This window comes from Microtus oregoni, unplaced genomic scaffold (genome assembly GCF_018167655.1).
Source record: "Microtus oregoni isolate MIOR12 unplaced genomic scaffold, Mior012 000002F_ref0000024, whole genome shotgun sequence".
In the NCBI taxonomy this organism is placed as follows: Eukaryota; Metazoa; Chordata; class Mammalia; order Rodentia; family Cricetidae; genus Microtus; species Microtus oregoni.
In genome coordinates, this window is record NW_024543061.1 from 29,537,024 (window position 1) to 29,557,991 (window position 20,968).

General features: G+C 52.0%; 1 protein-coding gene across 3 annotated transcripts in view; it reads right to left on the reverse strand.

The window, feature by feature from the left end:
* Positions 1-444: 444 nt before the first annotated feature.
* Eefsec (eukaryotic elongation factor, selenocysteine-tRNA specific) overlaps positions 445-20,968 on the reverse strand; it is a 214,559-nt gene continuing 194,035 nt past the window's right edge. Inside the window, exon 6 of one of the 3 annotated variants that reach the window (XM_041644817.1) lies at positions 445-1,753. In XM_041644817.1, coding sequence (XP_041500751.1) covers positions 1,563-1,753 — 191 coding nt within the window. In that variant the 3' untranslated portion in view covers positions 445-1,562. The remainder of the gene's footprint in view (positions 1,754-20,968) is intronic. The other 2 variants (XM_041644822.1, XM_041644812.1) reach the window with 2 other exon arrangements.

Genomic DNA, 20,968 nt, shown 5'->3' on the forward strand with positions numbered 1-20,968 from the left:
TGAGGACTTAGACCTGGCTCAGCCACTCACCCACGCTTAGAGGCCACCAGTCCTAGAAGCCTCTACTGCTCCCAGAAGTGAGGTAGGGGACTGTGGACCTCAGCCAGTTTGGCTACCTGTCGTGAGGCCCTTGCCCAAGCCTGGGCCTCACTGTCTCTGACTGCCTGTGCTTCTCAGGTGTCATGACAGGTGGGAAGGATTGGGGAGGGGAGAGGGCAGCTCAGTCAGTGACTCTGTCCTTCAGGCATGGCAGTCTTCCGGTCTAGGTGGAGCTGAATGAGGGCACAGTGCTGCACCAGAGGCAGACCAAGCAGAAGGCAGCCATCCCTGAGGTGCCCACACGGGTGGCAGCAGTGGGATTCCTTGGAGCTGGAATTCAGTTCTTTTGGGAGAGGAACAACCGCAATGGCCGTGACCACCCTACATTTGCTGCCTTTGGGCCACACCCAGGCCCTGGACTGACAAGGTAGTGGCAAGGGTACCATGGAGTCCTACAGCTGTGGGAAGCTGGTCCTTAGGGGCCAGGCAGCTTGTCTTCAGCTATAGGTTTCCCTGACTGCGGCTGCCTGAGGCCTGGCCAAGGGTGGTGAAGGGCAGTCACTGCCATCCTGGCCTCTTGGATGCATGAGGGGCTTGGCGGGCTGATGGCATATTTGATTAGGGGCCATAGTGTTCAGGGACGCTGTGTTCTGTAGCCTGGGTCCTTTTCCTCTGCCCTCAGCTCTGGGGCTTAACAGACCCAAGTCATTTGATCACAACCTGCCCCGTTAATATTTTTAATGCCATTTTTGAAAATTAAAACATAATGCACTGATTACTGGGATAAAGGGAGGCCTTCACGTCTGTCTGGAGGTCAAACAGGGAAGCGCTGGGACATCTGCTACCCTTACAGGTGTCTGGAAAAGCTCTGACTCCTCTCATTGGTCAGCTCCACCCTCTCGCCCCATCTTAGTCTCAATGTTAAGCCTGAGGGTGCTGGGACTGGAGATGAACATGGACAGGGTCCACGTGCTCCACCCTGACCTAGCACTCTCGGAAGTCTGGTCCCCAAGCTGGAGGTCAGGGTCTGTTGACCTCTAATGTCAACATGGAGCCCTAGGGTGCTAGCCACTGCCCAGAGGCCTTACTAGGTTCAGCTGCTCAGAGAACCTCAATTCTTCAATGCCCATAACACCCCAGGAGCCACTTGGTTGGTCCTCACCCAGTGCCACACAATACCCTGTGATGCCTGCTGACCCTGGAAGACAGGCAGACTATGGGTGGCTAGGTCACATATGGGATGTTTATTTCCAGTTGCAGGGTGCCAGCTACTTGGGGTAGGGCTGCAGACACCCTAACTGGGGAAGCCTGTGGGGCCCAGGCTACTGGCTCTGCTAAGGCTCTTTCCTAGCTGGACCTAGCTGTTATCCCAGGTGGGTGAAGGGATGGCAGGTTTTCTCAGTGGGGATGGCAGTAAAATGGGGCTGTCCGCAGGATTGGGGAGATTGAGGCACATGGGGGGGGGGATCTGGCACTGTAGTCTGGCTTGCAGCTGGGCAGGATGCCCTGGGGGGCTGGTTCACTTAGGGAGTCTGTACCATGCGCTTCTGGGTGTCAAAGACATAGCGCTTGAAAGACAGACTGAGTGTCACAGGCTGCATGGGCTCTGGCCGTTCGGTGCCCTCCTCTTGCTTAGTGGTCTCCCCACGGCCAGCTCGGTTCCGCTTCTTGAGTGTAGGCGTCAGGATCTTCTTAGACTCAGGGCTGAGGCCACCTGGAGGGATAAAAGTGTCACTACTCACTGTAGGCAGAGCTGCCTCCTTGTCTCCCCGCTTCATACCCTTACCCAACCCAGTATCATCCTCTGCCCAACAAGGCAGGGCCTTTGTGACTCCTCCCCACACCCAATCACTATAGCCAGTCACTCTAGGGGTACAACTCTCTGATCTTCTGACTTCTTGCCTGGCCCCTAAGGTCCTAATGCTCTCTGGGAACACTGTGCAGGACACTTGAAGGTTCTGGCCACCATGGAGATACCGTATGCTGGAAGTCTGACTCTGAAGCAGGCTGAGGTTCTGTGCCTTCTGCTTCTGGGTGGGTTCAGAGGAGGGGGCCTCAGCAGAGAGGTAAGCAGGGAGGTTTAATCAGCTCTCTTTGGCCAGACCTCCTGTGGCGGTCTCACCCAGGCTCTGGGAGACACTGTCTCTAGCTGGTTCCTCCAACCTCACCACCCACCCTGAGTAAGGTTGGGTTCTTTGCTATCCCCAAGAGCTAAGTATGACCTTTCTTCATCCAGAACACCCTTCCTGCTCTAACAGTGGAAGATGTCCCATGGCCTTTCAGGAAAAGGCAGTGCTTAGCCATTTTCAGTGAAGTTGCACCCTGACAGCACCCGGCAGCTGCAGACACTGCATTAAGTTTAGATTGAGTTCAGCATCTCACATGTTTATCTTGTGTTGAGACTTACAACCAATTGTCTTGGGTTTCTGGATAAGACACTGGGCAGAGGCTCAGGCAGTGTCTGCTAGTGTTTACTGGCACCTGGGTGAATCTCCTGGCAGTCCTGATTCTGAAGGCCAGCATCCATCTGTATGTGGGCCTCTGACAATGACTTTTTCTTCCAAGACAGGGTTTCTCTGTGTGGCCATGGCTGTCTTGGAACTCACTCTAGACCAAGTTGGTCTTGAACTTAGAGATCTGCCTGCCTTGTTTCCCAAGTTCTGTGATTAAAGGCATGCACCACTATTGCCCAGCTCTGACATGATCTTGAAGAGGGATCCCACCTCTCTAAGCACTCTGCACTGGGCCCCAATCACTGCAAATTTAAAAAGTGGTACATCCCTGGAAAACTGCAGTCCGTTAGGGATGTCTTGTCTCACTGTATAAAGGGTCTGGACTCATTCTGACAGGCGAAAGTGAGACTATGAGCTACCTCAAAGCCTGGATCCCCTGGAAAAGTTAGGAGCTTGAAGCTGCTAACAGGGCCCTGGAATCAAGATGCCTATGGTCCCCTGCCACAGTGCACCCAGTAGAAGGTGCCCTCCTGCAGCTGCCTGGTCTTTAGCCCTGCATCTGTGGCTTTGCTTCCTCCCAGACGGTGCCTAGGCCCTGGAGCAAGAAGAGGGCCCTGGGCTGGTGCCAGGCCTGCAGGTATCTGAGTTCTTGAATCAGAGCTGGGCCTTCCTCCTGCTGGCACCAGACCCTGACAAATGGTACGGGCCTGTCTCTCTCTGGTGCCAGGAGGTCTGATCGCTGAAGAGGTGCAGGGCTCCAGAGCGTCTGTGCCATGCTGGGGAGACAGGTGTGGCCCAATCAGCGGTCCATCTCATCTGTGATAGCTCTGGTTACACACAGTGCATACCGCATCAGCACAGAGCAGGCAGGGATGGAAGAGGAGTCTGGCACAAGCAATACTGTGGCCATTTAGCAGCTGGGTCACCTCAGCCGTCCCAGGGGTCTGGGAACAACACCAAGGGTCTACCAAGAAACCTGTACCAACAGCTCCTGGGGCATATGGCTGATATCACACCGTTTCTTCAGGTGGCATGTGCTGAGGAGTTGGAGCTGTACCCACCACAGGCACGTGGCCCAGCTCAGGCTGCAAATGCCTCTCAACCGCCCAGGGCTTCCTTTTAAAGATACTTGGCATTGTAGGATCAGTGGACGGCCGGGAGTAGGCACACAGTCTAAGCCAGCTCCCCTGGAGAGATTCTAGCTTGAGAAGACCGACAGTCAACAGGTCTGGAAGCAGACAGCCTCAGATAGCAGGAGGAACTTAAGGAAATGTCCCCATGTCCCTGGGAGGGCGATGGTAGCAGCTTTGATGTGCCTAATGCAGGGCTCTTTGAAAAAGATTGCTGGACTCATGGCCAGGTGACAGGGACCACCACAGAGATTGCTAGCAGGCTATATAGACAGAAGGAATATGTGTTATGGTCAAGTCTATTAAGTATGTGCTTGCTTCTGTGGGAAAAAAAGGTGCTGACTGGGTCAGGGAGTTAGCAGACAGCTATGGCCCCTCTATCTATAGTCAGGGTGCCATCAGGCAGGGCAGTTTCCCACCCTGCTACCCCTCTCTCCTGGCTCTTCCTTTGTGCCTGGGCAAACGGCAAACACCCACTTCCCTGTACCGCATATCTGCATATCCACCTTTGTACACTTCTGGCTTTGTTAGCCCCTCAGCTAGATGATGCACTCCCTGGGGTTCTAAGAGCATCTATTCAGATAGCTGTCATCTCTCAGGCCTACTGATGACCTGGCCACTGTACCCAGCCTCTAGCCCTTACCTGCTCTAGCTCTTTCCTATAACTCCACCTCATCTGGTAGACTCTATTACCTCCGTGTTTTAGTATCTGTTGTCTTTCCCTGACCAGTTCTACCACAGTGAAGTTTCTGTCTTTACCATGCGATCTGCACTGGGAACTCTGGCTCCCAGTTGTCAGTGCTGGTGAGACCTTATAGGGCTGGAGGCCCTAGAACAGAACCCAAAACAGCAAGCATCTAGAAGTAGCCTGTAAGGTAGTTCCTGCACAGCCAATGTCAACCTAGAAGTCTACTTCCAGGAATGCAAACCAGACATAGGTGTGCCATGTGGGCCCAGATGTGTAGAAGTGCCTCCATGCAGAGGTACCCAGCTCTCACTGATCAGGGCTGGGGGCACTGAAGTGCCAAAGAGCTTCACACTTGCCAAAGGTCCCACGGTGGGTGGTGGGCAGTGTTGCTGTCCAAGGTGGTCTGACCCCATCTGTGTTCCCATCTGTGTTTGAGCATTAAAGAACCATATGTCTAACATCAGTTAGAGGGACCCCGAGACCAAGGGGTGATGAGACAAATCCCCTGTTGTAGTAAAGTGATGGCCCGTAAGACTAAATGCGACTCGACGAACATTTAAAAACAGATTCATGCTGGGGCAAGGACTCAGAGATGGCTTATTCAGTAATGTACTTGCAAATCCGAGGACCTGAGTTCAGATCTCCAACAGCCAGGTACGAAACTGGGCAAAGTGGTGAACACCTATAATCTTAGCGTTCAGGAGGGGAAGACAGGGGTCCCCGGGCTTGCTGGCCAGCAGCATGTTTAGTTGAGTTTTGTGAACTCCAGGTTCAGTCTAAATTAGGGAAGTAACAGAGAAAGACACAAAGTTGACCTCTGACCTCTATACAAAAGATGTATTCTAAACTTAGTTCAAACAATGCAGCAGGCAGAACTTTCAGAAGAACCCTGCCAACTCAGCTACAGAGAAAAGACCAGAAGGCTCTATGACCAGCCCCCGGGACCACACGGGTGACAAGCAGTGCCTTTCCTCTACTTTTCTGAACTGCCCAAGGGCTCTGGGTAACCCTGGGTTAGGCACAGAGGCCATCTACAAAGGTCACACAGTGTGCCCACTCCAGAACCCAGACAAGGGACAATGTGTAGCAGTGCACCCTAGCACACAGGCAAGCAGGGGAAGGGGAAGGAAGTCCAGGTGGGTCCCCGCAGCCTGGTGGTGGGGCTCAGGGCAGTTGTGATCAGGAAGCAGGCTGGCACTTTGAGAACAGTGGCCTTGCTTCTATGCTCTGGTCGTGCCTGGGAAGGGTGAGGCTGAACATGGGTAGATCTCACGTATGGGCCTTGAGGTCAAAGTGTCCGACATAGCTGCTTTCAGCTAGAGCAGAAGTCTCAAGGGGCAGGCTCAGGGACTGGCTCCCAGTTCCTCAGCCCCACTGCATTCCTGCTGCCTCCTGCTCTACTTCCTTGTCACCAGAGAGAATCCTCTAAGGCCTACATGATGCTTGGACCTGGTCACACTAGAAGGAGTATGTGCTCACTCAGGGCCCATGCCTGCCTCCTCTGTCTCTCCACTCTCTGGTGCTTCCATCCCACTCTGTACATCAGGCACAGGAAACCAGGCAGGGGTTCCTGATCACTCATTTCTGGGAGCTGAGCTCCTTTCCACCTGCTGAATTCAGGCTGCTACTGCTCCTTGGAGCATGTCCCCTGACTGTCCTGAGCTAAAAGGAGTTTCTCCTAGGGGCCTCACCGAGCACTTGTTTTTACTGTGGTTGGGTAGTGCCTACTTCTCAGAGGCTGGAGAATGGTGATGATCTTTCCCCTGCCGGTCTCCTGGGGAACATGAATGGGGTGGAGGCATCCCATGCTGTACGCAGCACCCACCACCATCTTACTCACGCCTCTGTATGCTATGCTCCATGAACCCACACCCCTTTGCATGCACTCCCATATGTCACATGTATCCACTCTCCCATGTACACTACATATCATATACAGCTATCAGTACTCACCTATACTATTCATATCCATGGTCCATGGCCCTGCATATATTCCTGCATGCCCCACACACGCACGCACACACACACACACATACACACACAAGCGCGCACACGCACACACACACCACTCACATCCCCGCACTCATCTCTATTACATACATCTCCATGCCAGCTCCTCCATGTTACACACACCTGTACGCATCCCACCCAAATGAACAGGGCAGTGATGAGGCCTGGGGAAAAAGACACCTGTCCCTCAAGCGGTCCAAAGAGCAGTCTGGCTCAGGCATCAGGTTGGACTTTGGCCCCCTCTCATGTGCCAGCACCAGACTTCTCCTGGTAGGGGATGTGCTGGGGCTGAGGTAGCCCATGATGCCCCCTATTCAGGAGGCCTATTCTCTTCCTAGACACCACGAGTCCTGGAGACTGATTCTCTTTTGAGCCCAGACCCCAGGATGTAGTGGGGGTGGCAGTGACCCTATGTGACACCACTGCTCATAGCTTCCCATGGGGACCTCTCCCAGGGCCTGGCTGGCCTTTCTCACTGTGCGCCAGCCCCATACAAAGGCACAATGGGCTGCAGGCTGCTGGGTCTTGGCTCTGCAGGGCAATCAGGGAAGAATGTGGGAAGCGAAGTTTTTCAAGCCCAGCGCGGGTGCCGCCCGGCAGTGTCCATCAAAGGCCAGCAAATTGCCTCCAATTGCTGGCGTCGCTTTCATGTCAGGGGCCAGACTAGAAGAGGGCCTTCACGTTGGTGGGCAGCTGGCACCCCCCAGTGGGAATGGAGCTCTTGAGAGCATCCTGGGGTCAGCAGGCCCCTCAGGGATTCACTGAAGCCAGTGCAGCTATGAGGAGGCTATAGAAGCAGAACACAGAGAGAATGTCGGTAGTTCTCCTGGGGCGGCAACCTAGTAAGGACTGCTGGCAGCTGACTGGCCACAGAGTCCAAGTTCAATAGGCTTGAGCTGGACAGGACGCAGAGCCATGTGCAACTCTGAGTGGAGGTGACCTGCTGGTGCTGTTGGCAAAGGTAGACGCCAGCTCGGGTGGAGTGGGGTTCTGGCTGGCATGACAGGAATGGATGAGTTGGTAATAAGGTAAAAGAGGCTTTAATGCAGGCCTGGCAGTCACATTTAATTCCTAGGAGGCTTTGGTTGTACCCTACTTGTAGGGGTCCAGATGAGGTGAACCGAGGTTCTATCCTCTAGCTATGTGACAGAGCTGGGGTCTGAATGTGGGACTCCCACTTGCCATGGTTGGCCTGTTATCTGCTTCCTCACCTGGCCAGGAGGACAGATCTTGAAGAGTTGGGGAGAGAAAGCTAGTGCCTTCTGTGTACCCACTGAACTTCTGTGGAGCGTGACTGGGTCCTCCTGCCCTGTGTTGGCAGGTATGGCCCCATGTCACTGCCTCACAGGCCTGTCCTTGCTAGCTGTGGGTACCAGCTCCCTGGTTTCCCTCTTTCCTTCTTTGCAATGGTCATGTACGTAAACAAAGATGCAATTTGCTTTAAAGAGATAAGGTGATTAATTAAAAAAAAAATCAGAACTGTATTCTGCTGTCCCAGTAACAAAAGGAATTAGGGGAGGGGCGGCAGACAGGCCTGTGCAGCCACAAAGCCAAGTTCCTTTCGAGGCTCTTGAGCACACTTGATGGCTCACATACTCCTTTGATTGGGAGGAAACGGAGGCAATGGGCCCTGCATGCCCATTTTGATGTCTTAATGTTGCCTAATTCCTTCTTTAATTTATATTAAGCTTCTTAGCAGCAACAATGAATTCTTCAAAAACAAAAAAGGGCCCTTTGCAGAGATATTCCCGCACCAAGTTAACTGAAGAAACAATGAAGCCGAGCTTTGGAGATTGGGGTGTGTAGGGAGGAAAACAGTTCAGTGTGTGGAAGCTTTTTAAAAAGACAAACCCCAAATCAGTCTGATCCAGACAGCAACTGACTTGGTCTTGAGACTCAGAAGGAGGCTTAGCCATTTGGGAGGATAGCCTAGTAGAGACATTTGCTGTCCTAGGTTCTTATTCAGCTTGGAGGGGAAGCTGGCCACAAATGAGCTGCCAACCATCTGAGGCCAACTTCCTACTACCCAATCCTATGAGGTTACCACCCCGAGGAGGCTGCAGCTCCTTGAAACATGTGTTGGCACTAGGACATGCCCAGTTAGACCCCGGCTACTGCCTTGGCAGGGTATCATTTCACACATGCAGCATGGAATCTGGACTTTCTGGCAATCCTACCCCAAACCCCTGTGCCCACTCAGGGCTAACATATGCTCCTTGGAGGTCCCAGGGCCTCTTCAGGGCAGGCCCTGCTGATGAGGCCACAGCACAGCCCATGTGTGAACTTCCCAGGCACTGCAGGAAGCATCTCTCTGCTTACTCACCTCCATGCTGTCCAAAATCCTTTTAGAACAGATCTTGACCACTCCTCCCAGTTCAGCCTTCCCTGAAGTAATCTTTAGATCCTCACGTGTGTTCAGATGAGACCTGTATTTCCTAGGTACCCCAGTGGCCTGCCTCCTACAGACCTCTTAGCATGCCCCAGCCCCCTGTTTTAGTCCCTGCTGGGCTCCTTCAGTGGGGTATAGCAACTGCCTTGGTATCTCCTGCCTAGACTTTCAATAAGAGGTGGTTGTACCCTGACAGTCTTCCTCCTGGAGTCAAGGCACTGACCCTTCCTCAGAGACTCCAGCAAGGGCTACCCTGGCCCCTTCAGCTTGCCTGGCCCCAGCAGAAGGGTCCCTAAGTATGGTTCGGTTCCTGGGGTGACTCCCTTTATAGGAATCAGAGCTTCTTGCTAGTCTGTTGGGGTCTCAGTGGCCCTCTCATGGCCCACATAGGCCGAGGGGTGATGAGCATGTCTTCTGATCACAGCCAAGCAGCATGTGGAGGGGTCCTGGAAAACCAGACCTCTTCTATCCCTGCTGGCCACCTCCACCTGGACTTGGAGGCCTTTGGGACAAGGATAAGAAGGACGTCCTGGATCTATGTTTCCTCCCCTGGGCTCAATCAGGTTTGCTAGGAAGGTGCCCACAGCTTTTAGGAAATGGGCCATGGTGCTGGATGAAAGGGGTGAGAGGGCAGTGGGGACAGAGCTGAGGTGCATGGGGAGTGGGGGCAGTACCATGACAAAGCTGAGGTGGGGTGGGTAGGTAGTGAGAACCACCCCTGCAGGGTTGTAAGGAAGTGAGCTGGTGACTCAGCACCCTCTGCCTCCTGTTCTTTAGTGAACTGACAGAAGCCAGTCTCTGGTCACTTCTATCACTGCCGTTGCCAGCATCCTCTTATAAGCTCCCTCACCTAGCCAGTGCCACACAGGTGCTCTACAGGTGAGTTACTGCCCAGGCAGGTGAGGCTCTCAACTGTGGTTCAGGAGCAGGACTTATATCCAGAGCTGTGCTTACAAAGTACCCACTGCAGCCTGGTGCTCAAGGCAGGCCAGACCCTTTACTGCTCTCCAGGAACTGTCACCAGGGACGGCCAGGCTCCAGGACATCTCTTCAGAAACTTCTGCACTTTGGGTCACCACGGGGAAATGTTAGTTGGTTAGACCTGAGGGCTGCTGGGTATTCTCTGTGGACAAAACAGTCTTCAAAGTAGCTAGATGCTATATAAAGGGATCTTGAAGGAAGAGCATCTCTGGGAGGCCAGCCTGGCCACAGAAAGCTTAATTCTGGGCCAGTCAGCGAAATGCTCACTGCATGGTGACTATGCTCCATGGACAACCACATCTCAACTGCAGCACCTCCAGGACACTCATATGCCAGGAAACTGAGGGACAGAGACATTCAGTAACTTGCCCAGGGGCACAGCGAGAATGTCCTCGTTTAGATCCACGCCTTCAACCACTCTGCACAGCTCCTTCCACCTTCCCTCCTTTGTGCTTGGGGCAGTACTGGTCTGTGACAGTCTATGGTGCGTGAGACAGACTGGCAGGGCAGTCCTGAAGCTGAAGAGTGGGGGACAGGTTCCTGGTGACTTCCCACAAAGTATTCCCCCCCACTACTCAGGGGGCAGAATTTTAATGCTCCCACCCTCCACATGTACACTCTTTAACATAAGTTAATCTTCAATTAAAATACCTAGAGCAGAAACTAAGATAACTGGTTTAAAAGGTAGAGCTATTGACAATAAAAGTCATCTTCATATTGCCTTCACATTGCTTTTTCTTAAAAAAAAAAAACCCACATATTAAAAACGTCATTTTTATGACTTGGGGAAAAAGCCATTGAGAATAATGAGAGTGAACAAAGGCTCAGGAGCAGTCATTTTCCAGGGCCCATATGTGGCATCCTGATTACTGTATCAGCTCTGCTGCCAGAGAAGAGGGCAAAGCAAGCGCAGGTGACTGGTACCACTGTCCTCTGTGGCTGGCAGGCGAAGGGCAGGGGTGGCATGGCAGCAGCACAGACCTCTGTCCACGCTCCTGAAACTGTAGATTCTGACGGTTTATCCCTCTCCGTCCCTGGTCTTCAGCCCAGGGTGTCCAAATGCACAGCTGATGCTCTGCATATGAGCTGATTGGCCGAATTATGTGTGGCCCCTAGGGAAGATCTCGAGTCTGGACTGTAGCTCAAAGGGGCATGCCCCATTGAAACACTGGCACTCCAGCCTGCCTTCCTGGTGTATCTGCCAAGGCTAGGTTTCCTCATGCTGAGATTAGATGGGTCCTTGTGCCTAAAGCAGGGTCTGGGAAGCAGTACCTCTCAGGGACCAGGTCTTGGTTCCTCTTCCCCAACAGGCCCCTCTGGCCCAGCCCTCCCACCTTCACAGCAGCTATCTCTTCATCTACTGAATGACTGCTGCCTGCCCAGCCTCTGACATCACCATGCAGCACAGTGGCTGGTGGTCGAAAGTGGCTCTTGTCTACTGGTTTCACATTTTCCAAAACACTCACTGTGCTCTGGCCCAGGCTGAGATTCATTCCTGTATGACTCCAAGCTGTGGTTCATTGTGGCTAGTGGAGTTTTTCACATATACCGGGACCTCAGGCAGGCCTCTGGTTTGGGCCCCTCACTGGGGACCTGAGTCCTGGTGGTATGCTGTGGCAGCGTAAGTGCAGGGTTCCTGTCTAGCACAGCACCAAAAGAACAGCCATTGTCCAGATCTGGATCCAGCCTGGTCCTTCAAAGCCTGGCGTGTGCTACGAGAAGGCATCTATTTTTGAGGGGACACGGGATCATGCCCAGGCTCAGCTGCCTACTGTGGAATACCAGGCCCTACCAATCACAGGTACAAAGGCTCGGGAAGAGTGCTGTGTTGGCCAGGTCCTGGGAGAGGGACAGAAATCTCTGCTTCCAAAGGCCATGCAGAAGCCTTCCCCACAGGTGCCAAGTGCTTAGGGCTGTTGGCTAAAGACCGGAGGGGGTCAGAGGAATCAGGGACAGGAGCCAGCACACTCTGGAAGGAGGTGAGTCTATCACTCCCTTCTCCAACCACACATCCTTTATCATACAGTGCACAGAGAACGGGTCGGGGCAGCCCTGGGTATCTCCTGTGTGCCAGGCCTTGCCTCCATTTTCCTCCCACACCTGTGGGAATCAAGGCTGGTGACTGGTGTACTGGGGTAAAGGTTAGACAGAAGAGCACTGTGGCCTGGGCACATGCCTGACATCACACAGAAAGGAAGTGGGGTGAGGGGGTGGCTTCTGTCATGGGACAAGGCTTCCTGTGCTGACAAGATGGGCCACCCCTGTTGTAGTCCCTGTTATAGTGGTCAGGCTCGAGGTCCCCCCATTTCCCAGAATATAGTGGTTAGGAGAAGAACCACAGGCTCCTCAGATAAGTGTCCCCAACACTGCCTCTACCTCCCCATATGCTATACAAATGCCACCTGGCCCAGAGTGACTCATCTAGGTCTGCTGTGGACAGAGTGGCTCCTTTCAGTCAACAATGCTCCAAACCCCAAAGAATACTGTCTTCACCATGACCTTGGGGTGTCAGAACAGTATGGATTATACCTGAGGAGAAAGTCTGGCTACATTTTTAGAAGGCCATAAGCTACCACATGCTGGGGATACACACAAAGAAAGAGGCATTTGGAGCTAGTGACCTCTCACACCAGATTTCCTGGCCTCGGGGCTAAACCCAGGTAACCAATGCTTACTAGTGCCCCTTGCATAGCGTCACAGTGGCTCTCCAGTGTGCTTGCATTCTCACCTGTGATATGGGTATGAGGACTGAGGCACTGAGGGATGCAGGGTAGACACACGGCACACAGAAACACCACAGACTTCTCTCTCTGCTCTGACAGCCCTGCCAGGGCTCACTGCAGCCTACTAGATGTTACATCTGAGGATACTGCCCAGAACCTTCACAACCTGCCCTCAATAAACATATGCATGTTCTCACAGCCCAGGCCTGTGGCAGGGACCTTATGTGTCCTGTGCTGGTGCCCCGTGGCTCTGCTAGTAGAGTACTGGCTACCTCCTGGTGGGTTCTGAAGAGCAACTTGGCACTGGAGGTCTGCTTCCTGCTCTTGTAGGAAGTGGGACACAGACCCACTACAAGCCATATCATGAAGACAGCAGGAGGTGGGTTTTGGGATTAATGCAACACCCCTGTTCTGTTGTGGAATATTAGTTTAAGATGTGTTATATCCGTTAATGTTATGGAGCATCTGTTTAATGATGCAAAGATGTATTGCATTCTTTTATGTTGCATTTTTTAACTCTATAAAGCTGTGTTATTTTGCCTGTCTAAAGCATTTGACTGGTCTAACAGAGAGCTGAATGACCAATAGCTAGGGAGGAGAAAGAAAAAGGTGGGGCTGGCATGCAGAGAGAATAAATAGGAGGAGAGATAAAGGGAAGAGAGCGAGAACAAGGAGCGAGAAAAGGAGAGGAGGATGTTAGGGGCCAGCAACCCAGCCACACAGATGGTCACTGAGTAAGAAGGAAAGATATGATATATAAAATAAGGAAAGGTAAAAAGTCCAGAGGCAAAATGTAGTTAAAGAGAAACAGGATAATTTAAGTGAGAAAAGCTGGCTAGAAACAAGCCAAGCTAAGGCCGGGCATTCATAAGTAAGAATAAGTCTCTGTGTATCAATTTGAGAGCTGGATAGCAGACCCCCAAACAGCACAACAAAACAAAAACAAACAAACAAACAAGCAAATAAACAAAAAAACAACTATATTGTTCAGTTAGGGAGCATCCATGAAATCATTGTGTCTAACGAAACAAATCCCCTCCCAGTTTTCCTGTAACTGGAACATACTTATACATGTGACAGTGTGGTGTCAGAGACAGCTAAGGCTTTCCTCAGTGCTCAGGGCAGGTGTCCTGAGGCATGCTTCTTCTCTAGCCCCATCTGTAACTGAAGAGAAGGGTACCATGACAGGCAGTGGCTAGTCTATTGAGGACTTTTGGCTAAAACCCAAGTGATACAGACTATCTGTGGCTCCGTTCCCTAACCTCTGCCATTGAATGAACTGAGGAAAAACTAGAGCTTGTCTCAGCAAAGGCTGTCCTTAGTGGGGACAGCTGTACCCAGGCAGTTAACCTGCACTACAGTTTTTGCTCCCTCTGAGGAGTTCTGCTTTTATTTTAAAGGAGAAATCAGATTCATAAGAAGAGCCAGAAGAGGGATATATCTAAAGTAAACTGCCCACACTGGGAAGGAGTGTGAGCTCATAGGGCTGTAAGCCTTTCTTCTGGGAGAACCAAACCACCCAGGAATCCCATGGCCTGCACTACTTCTCATGACTTCCATGGCCCACAGACAAGATGCACTTGTCCCTCAGCTGACACCAGGGTTCCAAGATAGTTGCCCACAGATGCAAGAAAGAAGTGAGCTCTGGTGCCCAAGGAGGGAACATGCCAATTGTAGCCAGAGTACCCTGCTTCTCAAGAGAACCTTCTTCAGGTAGAAATCTCTGACCCTAAATTACGTTTGCAGGGCAAGCTGTCAAGATGTGGCTGGCTTGTGGCAACCTCCTTTTACTGGGGACAAGCTAGGGCCCTCTCTTCACCCATCACACTCGTGGCTCAGTACATTCACTGTGCAGCAGCACTGTTTTGCTATACACCTTGCAGTTCCCTCCACTCTTCAAGAAAGCCTTCTTCAGATCAATTCACTTCACGGAGCATTGTGTGCTACTGTGAGTGGAAACTTAGCCTTTTGTCTAAGAGAGCGCATCCAGTGACATAAATGGGCCACTGTGATATTCTGGGTCTGAGAGCTATGAGAGGTCTGGGATGCCACAGGCAGTACATGCAGCCTATTAGGGACACCGGTGTCTACTCCTCCACAGCATCAGTCCGTTCAGGACTATTCGGTGTTGTCTCTGCCCTTGTGTGTGTGTGTGTGGGGGGGGGTAAATAGCAGGGGCCTGTGTGACCTCAAGGACCATGGTTGGCTGTGGGAGGTCTATATTGTCCAAGTTGCCTGGGATGTGGGAATGGGGCTCAGATGTTCTCAAAGTGACTGTGTGTAAGAACTGCTGTGGACCAGACTTGCTAGACCTGTGCTTGTGGAGCTAGCTCACATGGCTAGGTTCCCTGTATCCTATAGACACAGGCAGATCTGGCTGTCACAGGCCAACTTTGGCCCCTGGGTACATGGAAAATTGTGAGCCTGTGTTCCCAGGGTCATATCTGGTCTCTACTTTCTCTAGTGAGCAACTTCCCTATGCTACCTGCCTGTCTGGTGGCTAGGTCAGTTACCTACAGAGCTACAGGTGCTGTCACAGGGACAGCTGGCCTTGAGACAGTTTAGTGATACATCTGGAGTCAACAGACATCCAAACTGCCAGTTACACCCTGGGTAGCCATGTGGGGCCTTAGAGCAGGAGAAGGACTAGGCAGGGGCAGGAACAGCAGGCCAGAGAGCAAGCCCAAAGGCTGAGCAGGACACACTGCTCTTCCCAGTCAAGCAGGTGCCTTGCCTAGCCCTTCTGCCACTGACCCATAGGTATTTCTTTTGTGATATGGGGCAATGCCCACACTTTGGCAGGTATAGGGAGATGGCAGTGAGGAAATCTTCAGGCACGTGGCCAGCAGATGCTTAGGAAACAGCAGATGAGTGAGAAAGCTTAAGCCATGTTCTTTATCCTTGGACACGAACCCTCCCCATCCTCCGCTGCATTCACGTGCTGTGTGTGCAAGAGCTAGGGGACAGGACTGGGATGAGAGCAGGGCCTGTGTCACGAGACTGCGAGGCCTAAAGGACTTGGCAACATCACAGGCACTGTGATGAAGTCTAAATGCTCGCCAGTCTGTTCACATCTCTCTACCCTCTTCCACTATTCCCCTGAGTCTCAACATCCAAATCACCTCCGAACTTCAACAGGCCACTGTCCCTGAGAGTTAGGCATCCACAAAGCAGCTAGAGCACAGGCTCTGTGCTCACCATGGGGATCCAGACTCTGGCCCAGGGTCTACTCACTGTGCAGCTTCCTATGGGATGTTAGGCCCCAGCCTCAGTCTCCTCATCATACAGGGCTGTGATGAAGGTGTGAGTTAACATGATGGTGTTCAGGGCAGGGTCACATAAAATGAGGTCTGTGTCAACTCATTACTCCACCACACACCACCCACTCTGCACTTGCCACCTGTGCCTGCTGGGTGCTGCTAGGGGTTCAGATCTGGGGCCATGCATGGGGAAGTGTGTCACATTTCCAAGAAGGATAGACTCATGCCTGATAATGACATAGAACAGAAAGTTTCTGGCAGCACAAGAGTAATAAGGGAAGAGACAGAACAGTGAGCTGGGAGCACTCTTGGCTTGGTGGCCTGGGAGGACGCAAACAGAGGCAAGAATGCAAAAAGAGGCTTCACTGAGGACCCGAGACACATGGGACAGCAGTGCCTGTGTGAACCCCACTGGGAACCTCAGGGCAGCTGCCATGGGCCTCCAAAGCAGACTCCTCCGAACTTCCTTTCGTGGCTATGCACTGGATCCCATCTTGTTCTAGGACAAGGGTGTGGGAGGGAAGAGAGCTGGGTGAGGAGGGGCAAGGGCAAGAGTTGAACACTGGGATTTATGAGCTGCCTTTGGCGGCATGGGGGAGGGGCTCCTTTTGCCAAAACAATATTTAATTTTTTTTAAGGCAGCTACAAAGCCAGGATTAAGCCTAGGTCCTAAAACGAGCTCATAAAATTGAAAAATATTTATCTGGAAGGGTGGCAAGTCCAATAAAAGTTTTATGAATGTCTCACAACTGGCCCGTCAGGAAGCTGGCCTCTCCCTCACCTCCCTCTTGTCAGAGGACGGCACACACAGGTGGGACGCACGAGACATGGCTAAAGAAGCTCAGTGCCTGGAGCCCTCTGCTCTGTGCTCTTCCTGCTTCTCCTCACCTCCACCTCCCACCTCTGTGCCCAGCTTTGCCCAGGAGGTCCAAGAGTCTGAGGGCAGCCATAGACAACTCTCTCAGGGTCTTGGAGGGCTTCAGGCAGGAAGAGACCCCAGGTTTATTATTCAGAGTAATAGGAGGTGGCTGATTTGACTCCAGTTTTAAAGAGACCCACAGCCCAGGGCTTTACTTAAAGCCACTGCGAAAGTGGCTTCACATATATAAATACGTTGAGCTCTCTCCTGGTTTCCAGGCCCACTACCCCTCCTCTGTTTTCCACAACATCATAACCTGCTTCTCCACTCTTCCCCATGCACCCCTTTCCTTCCTCTGCTTCCTATTGCCCCTACCTTGGGTATCATCTGGGGGCCTTTGCACAGCTGCTCCTCTGAGGAACGCTGGCCCACGCCAGGACTGGGCTCATTTCTTGAACAGGCCTCCCTGCCTTGGAAGAAGTCACGCCACCCGATCTGATCTTTCACCTCTAGAACCATCACTTCTCCCTTCCCACCGACTGCGGCCAAAGCACTTTCGCTTGTGTGGCCCTTCCCACTGTCTGAGGGTTCAGCAAAGGGTCGACTTCCACAAAGCCAAGGTTGTTGGATTCTCAGTCACTGACAGGAAGTCAAAGTTAGCAGGAAACCAGGTGGCACACACAAGAGCCCAATTTCTAACCAAATGCCCAGGCTTCCTGTCACTCCCATGGCACAAGTCCACCAGAAAACCCCAGCCTGCTCTGCTTAAAGAAGGCAAACCCCAAGTCTCTGAGAAACAAAACAAGGTGAACACAGCAGCTCTGAAAACCACCTCCTGCATCTGTGGAACTGGCAAGAAATGGCCAGAGAGCACAGTGCTGGGGATGGCAGGGATGCAAACTGGTTGAAGTGCAGGCCTCTGTCGTCAGTGGTACTGGGGACAGCTCTGCTGTCAGCACCTACCTGAGCTGCTCATGTGTGTCTGTGCAGTGAAAGAATGAATGTCCTGGTAACCTCGGACAGGTGACAGGTGTATAAATTGAGTTAGTTATTCAGATCATGAGACATTTGCAGTTAGGTTGCAGAAGCAACCTGAAGTCATGTCCATGAAACCCAAAACAACAGAGAAAACTCAGAAATTCTTTGAGTGCTTACGTGGTACTCAGAAAGTCTCACATTTTAGGCATTTTCAGTTCTGTGTTAGGGATGCTCAGCTAGCGATGTTTTGGATAAGGGATGCTTAGCTTGTGCACTGACTGAGTCATCAGACAGGCAAAGCACAAACCCACTGGGCACAAGGCTAGCTGAAGGGAGTGACAGCCACCTCCAAGGAGGGCTGAACTAACGACAAGAAAACAATAAAAAAAACCCTCCAGACCAAACCAACCGCTACCCCCCCCCCCCCAACCAGGGTCTCCTCATGTAGCTCTGGTTGGCCTGGGAATTCTGGCTCTGCCCCCTGATGCTAGGATTACAGGTGGGGCCACCACATCTAGTTCTCTCTCTTAAAAGCAAATAGGAGGCTGTGGGAGAGATTCAAACTTCCATCTTTCTGATTTGCTGGCAACAGAACCATTTAACTCTGTACTATCTGGCATATGTTTTTCAGTTAAGAACAAGTTTAATTATTCCTATAATTTTATTTTAGGAAATCAAATAGTGATGAAAGGAGACACAAGTGACTAACTGCTCTTGGGTTGTCCCTGCCCAGACAGGAGGCGGGAATGCTGGTCCAGCTCAGGTACCTGATACCTACAGTATGGATGTCCAGCCAGGCTGTGTGCTCTGCTTACATCCCAACTGCATAAGTATAGTCACTGCACTCTGCTCCCTATACCACACAAACTGGCCTGAGGCTACCACTTTGTTGACCAACCCAGAGTAACCAGGCACCTGTCACATGCCAATCCTGAGGTGGGGCTGTGGAGGGGAGACGGTCCCTAGAAGTCGTAGGAAATTTAGACACAGAAGAGTTTGGCAGTGTGCTGTGATGGGAACTTTGGGGGAGAGTAGTGGGTTAATGTCATCCTGGGAGGGGCTCCTGGGGGAAGCTCTGCAGCACATCCTGTGACTTCCTGAATCCTGGGTTTTGTTTGGTTTGTGTAAGTTCTACTGAACAGGCCCTGGATTCTAGGCCTCCAACTGCTGTCAGAAAAGAACCCTCAGATTGCCTCTTCCTGGAGCCCCAGAGTCATGACAGCAACCCCAAGATGCCCCAGTACTACCCATGTGGATGGTGGGACCTTGTGGGGAGGCTGACCAGCAGCTGGTTTCTGTCCACTGTGCTGGTTTATGTTAATTGCAGATATTTTCATCGTATTGTGTTACTCCATCCATCTTTGTGAACGGGTCGTCTTGTAAAATTCTTTTAATTATGTTATTTTTTCTTGCCTATCTTCATCATCTACAATTATTTATAATATCATTGTCCTTGTTTCAAATGCTGGGAATAAACATTGTTGTAACAGTTCTTCGATGGGGTTCATATAATTTTTACAATTGCTTTGAAATGCCTCAATGGCCAAAGCTGGAGGAGGCTATTCATTTAGGGGGAGAAGACACCCCAAAGTGCTCCCTGCAATGGATGCCTGGTTGTCTTCATCCAGGGCAGTCCTAGGCTGGGGTAGCAGCAGTTTATGGGGGCTGGGTCAGGTTTCAGAGTTGCTGTCCCCATAGACGTCAGGGCAAGATCCAGAAAGGGCACCGTCGGGGTAAGATGCCAGGAGAAAGATGGATGGTTTGTTTTCATTTTTATAGGATTTTCTGAAACCTCAACTTTCACCCCTCACCCCTGTTCAGCTCTCTTCTCCCAGAGAGCTGTTTTCCTGTCTCCCTGTGGGAGTTGGCAGCTAGCTGTGGGGCAGAACCCAGTGGAATGAATGCTGCTCAGAAGAGTTGCCTCATCCTGGGTATTATGTATGGGTGAGACCTAGCTGTCTCTCCTCAGGTTGGCTGGGGCCCCTTGTAAGGATGTCTGGGGACAGCCAGCACTTTGGATGAACTGGCACCTGGGTCTCACCCCCACCTGGTCTTATGTTCTCACCAGAAGCTTTCAGATCTCCGTAGGTATTTACTTTGCCCCCTACCATCCTATGATACTGACTTCCTCTGCCAAGTATGCTCAGAGGAGGGCAGCCCCCAGAAACATACTCTGGCCAGGGCAGCAAGGGATGCAATGTGCAATCGCCCAGCAGGGTGCCTGAGGGCCAGAGGCTACCTAGATTAGGACAGGATGATACCTTTCTTGAGGCTCTGAAAAGCCTTCCTGCCAGTGCCCCAAGCCACAACTGCTTCCAAGGGGTCTCAGCTCAAGGACATGTGGATTGATAGAACTGCCACCAGAGTCTCCGGTTCTGGGTTCAGGGCATAGTACAAGGCCTTTGGATCAAAGGTGCAGAGGCTAAGGGGAGGACCAAGGGCCACCTGGCAGTAGCACCCCAAACCTGCATGGGATACTGGGGTGATGTGCTTATGCTATGTGGTCTACGGTTAGAATCAGTAGACCAGCTCCAGGTGCAAATCCAGAAGTGGGGACGGTGTAGTTGGCTTGGTCCAGCCTGGGAGATATAGCTTATGTAGTGTGTGTGTGTGTGTGTGCGTGTGTGTGTGTGTGTGCGCGTGTGTAGGGGATGGGGGGGGGTAAGAGTGACTTTAGTAGTCACCAAACAAATGTAATTAATCCCTGAGTAGAGAGGATGGCTTGCACAGGGCCTCCTCTTGGCTATGGGAAGTAGACAAAATTGCCGGGGAGAAAATTGAGATCTTGGGGGTGGGCTGGGATGGGGGTAAGGGGAGATGGGGAGAGAGGGGGAGAGGGGGAGAATGGGGGGGAGCTTGGGAAAGGGGGAGGATTGGGATGAAGGAAGGTTGGATGGGGGAGCACGGAAGCACGGTTCTTAGTTAAGGGAGCCACCTTAGGGTTGGCAAGAGACTTGAACCTAGAGTGGCTCCCAGATACCCAAGCCGAGGTCCCCAGTTAGTTCCTTGGGCAGCTGAGGATGGGGAACCTGAAATGACCCTATCCTAGAGCAATACTGACGAATATCTTGCATATCATCATAGAACCTTCATCTGGTGATGGATGGAGATAGAGACAGAGACCCACACTGGAGCACTGGACTGAGCTCCCAAGGTCCCAATGAGGAGCAGAAAAAGGGAGAACATGAGCAAAGAAGTCGGGACCACGAGGGGTGCACCCACCCACTGAGAGAGTTTAGCTGATCTATTGGGAGCTCACCAAGGCCAGCTGGACTGTGACTGAAAAAGCGTGGGATAAAACTGGACTCTCTGAGCATGGCGAACAATGAGGGCTGATGAGAAGCCAAGGACAATGGCACGGGGTTTTGAACCTACGTAATGTGCTGGCTTTGTGGGAGCCTAGCCAGTTTGGATGTTCCCCTTCCTAGAAATGGACGGAGAGGGGAGGACCTAGGACT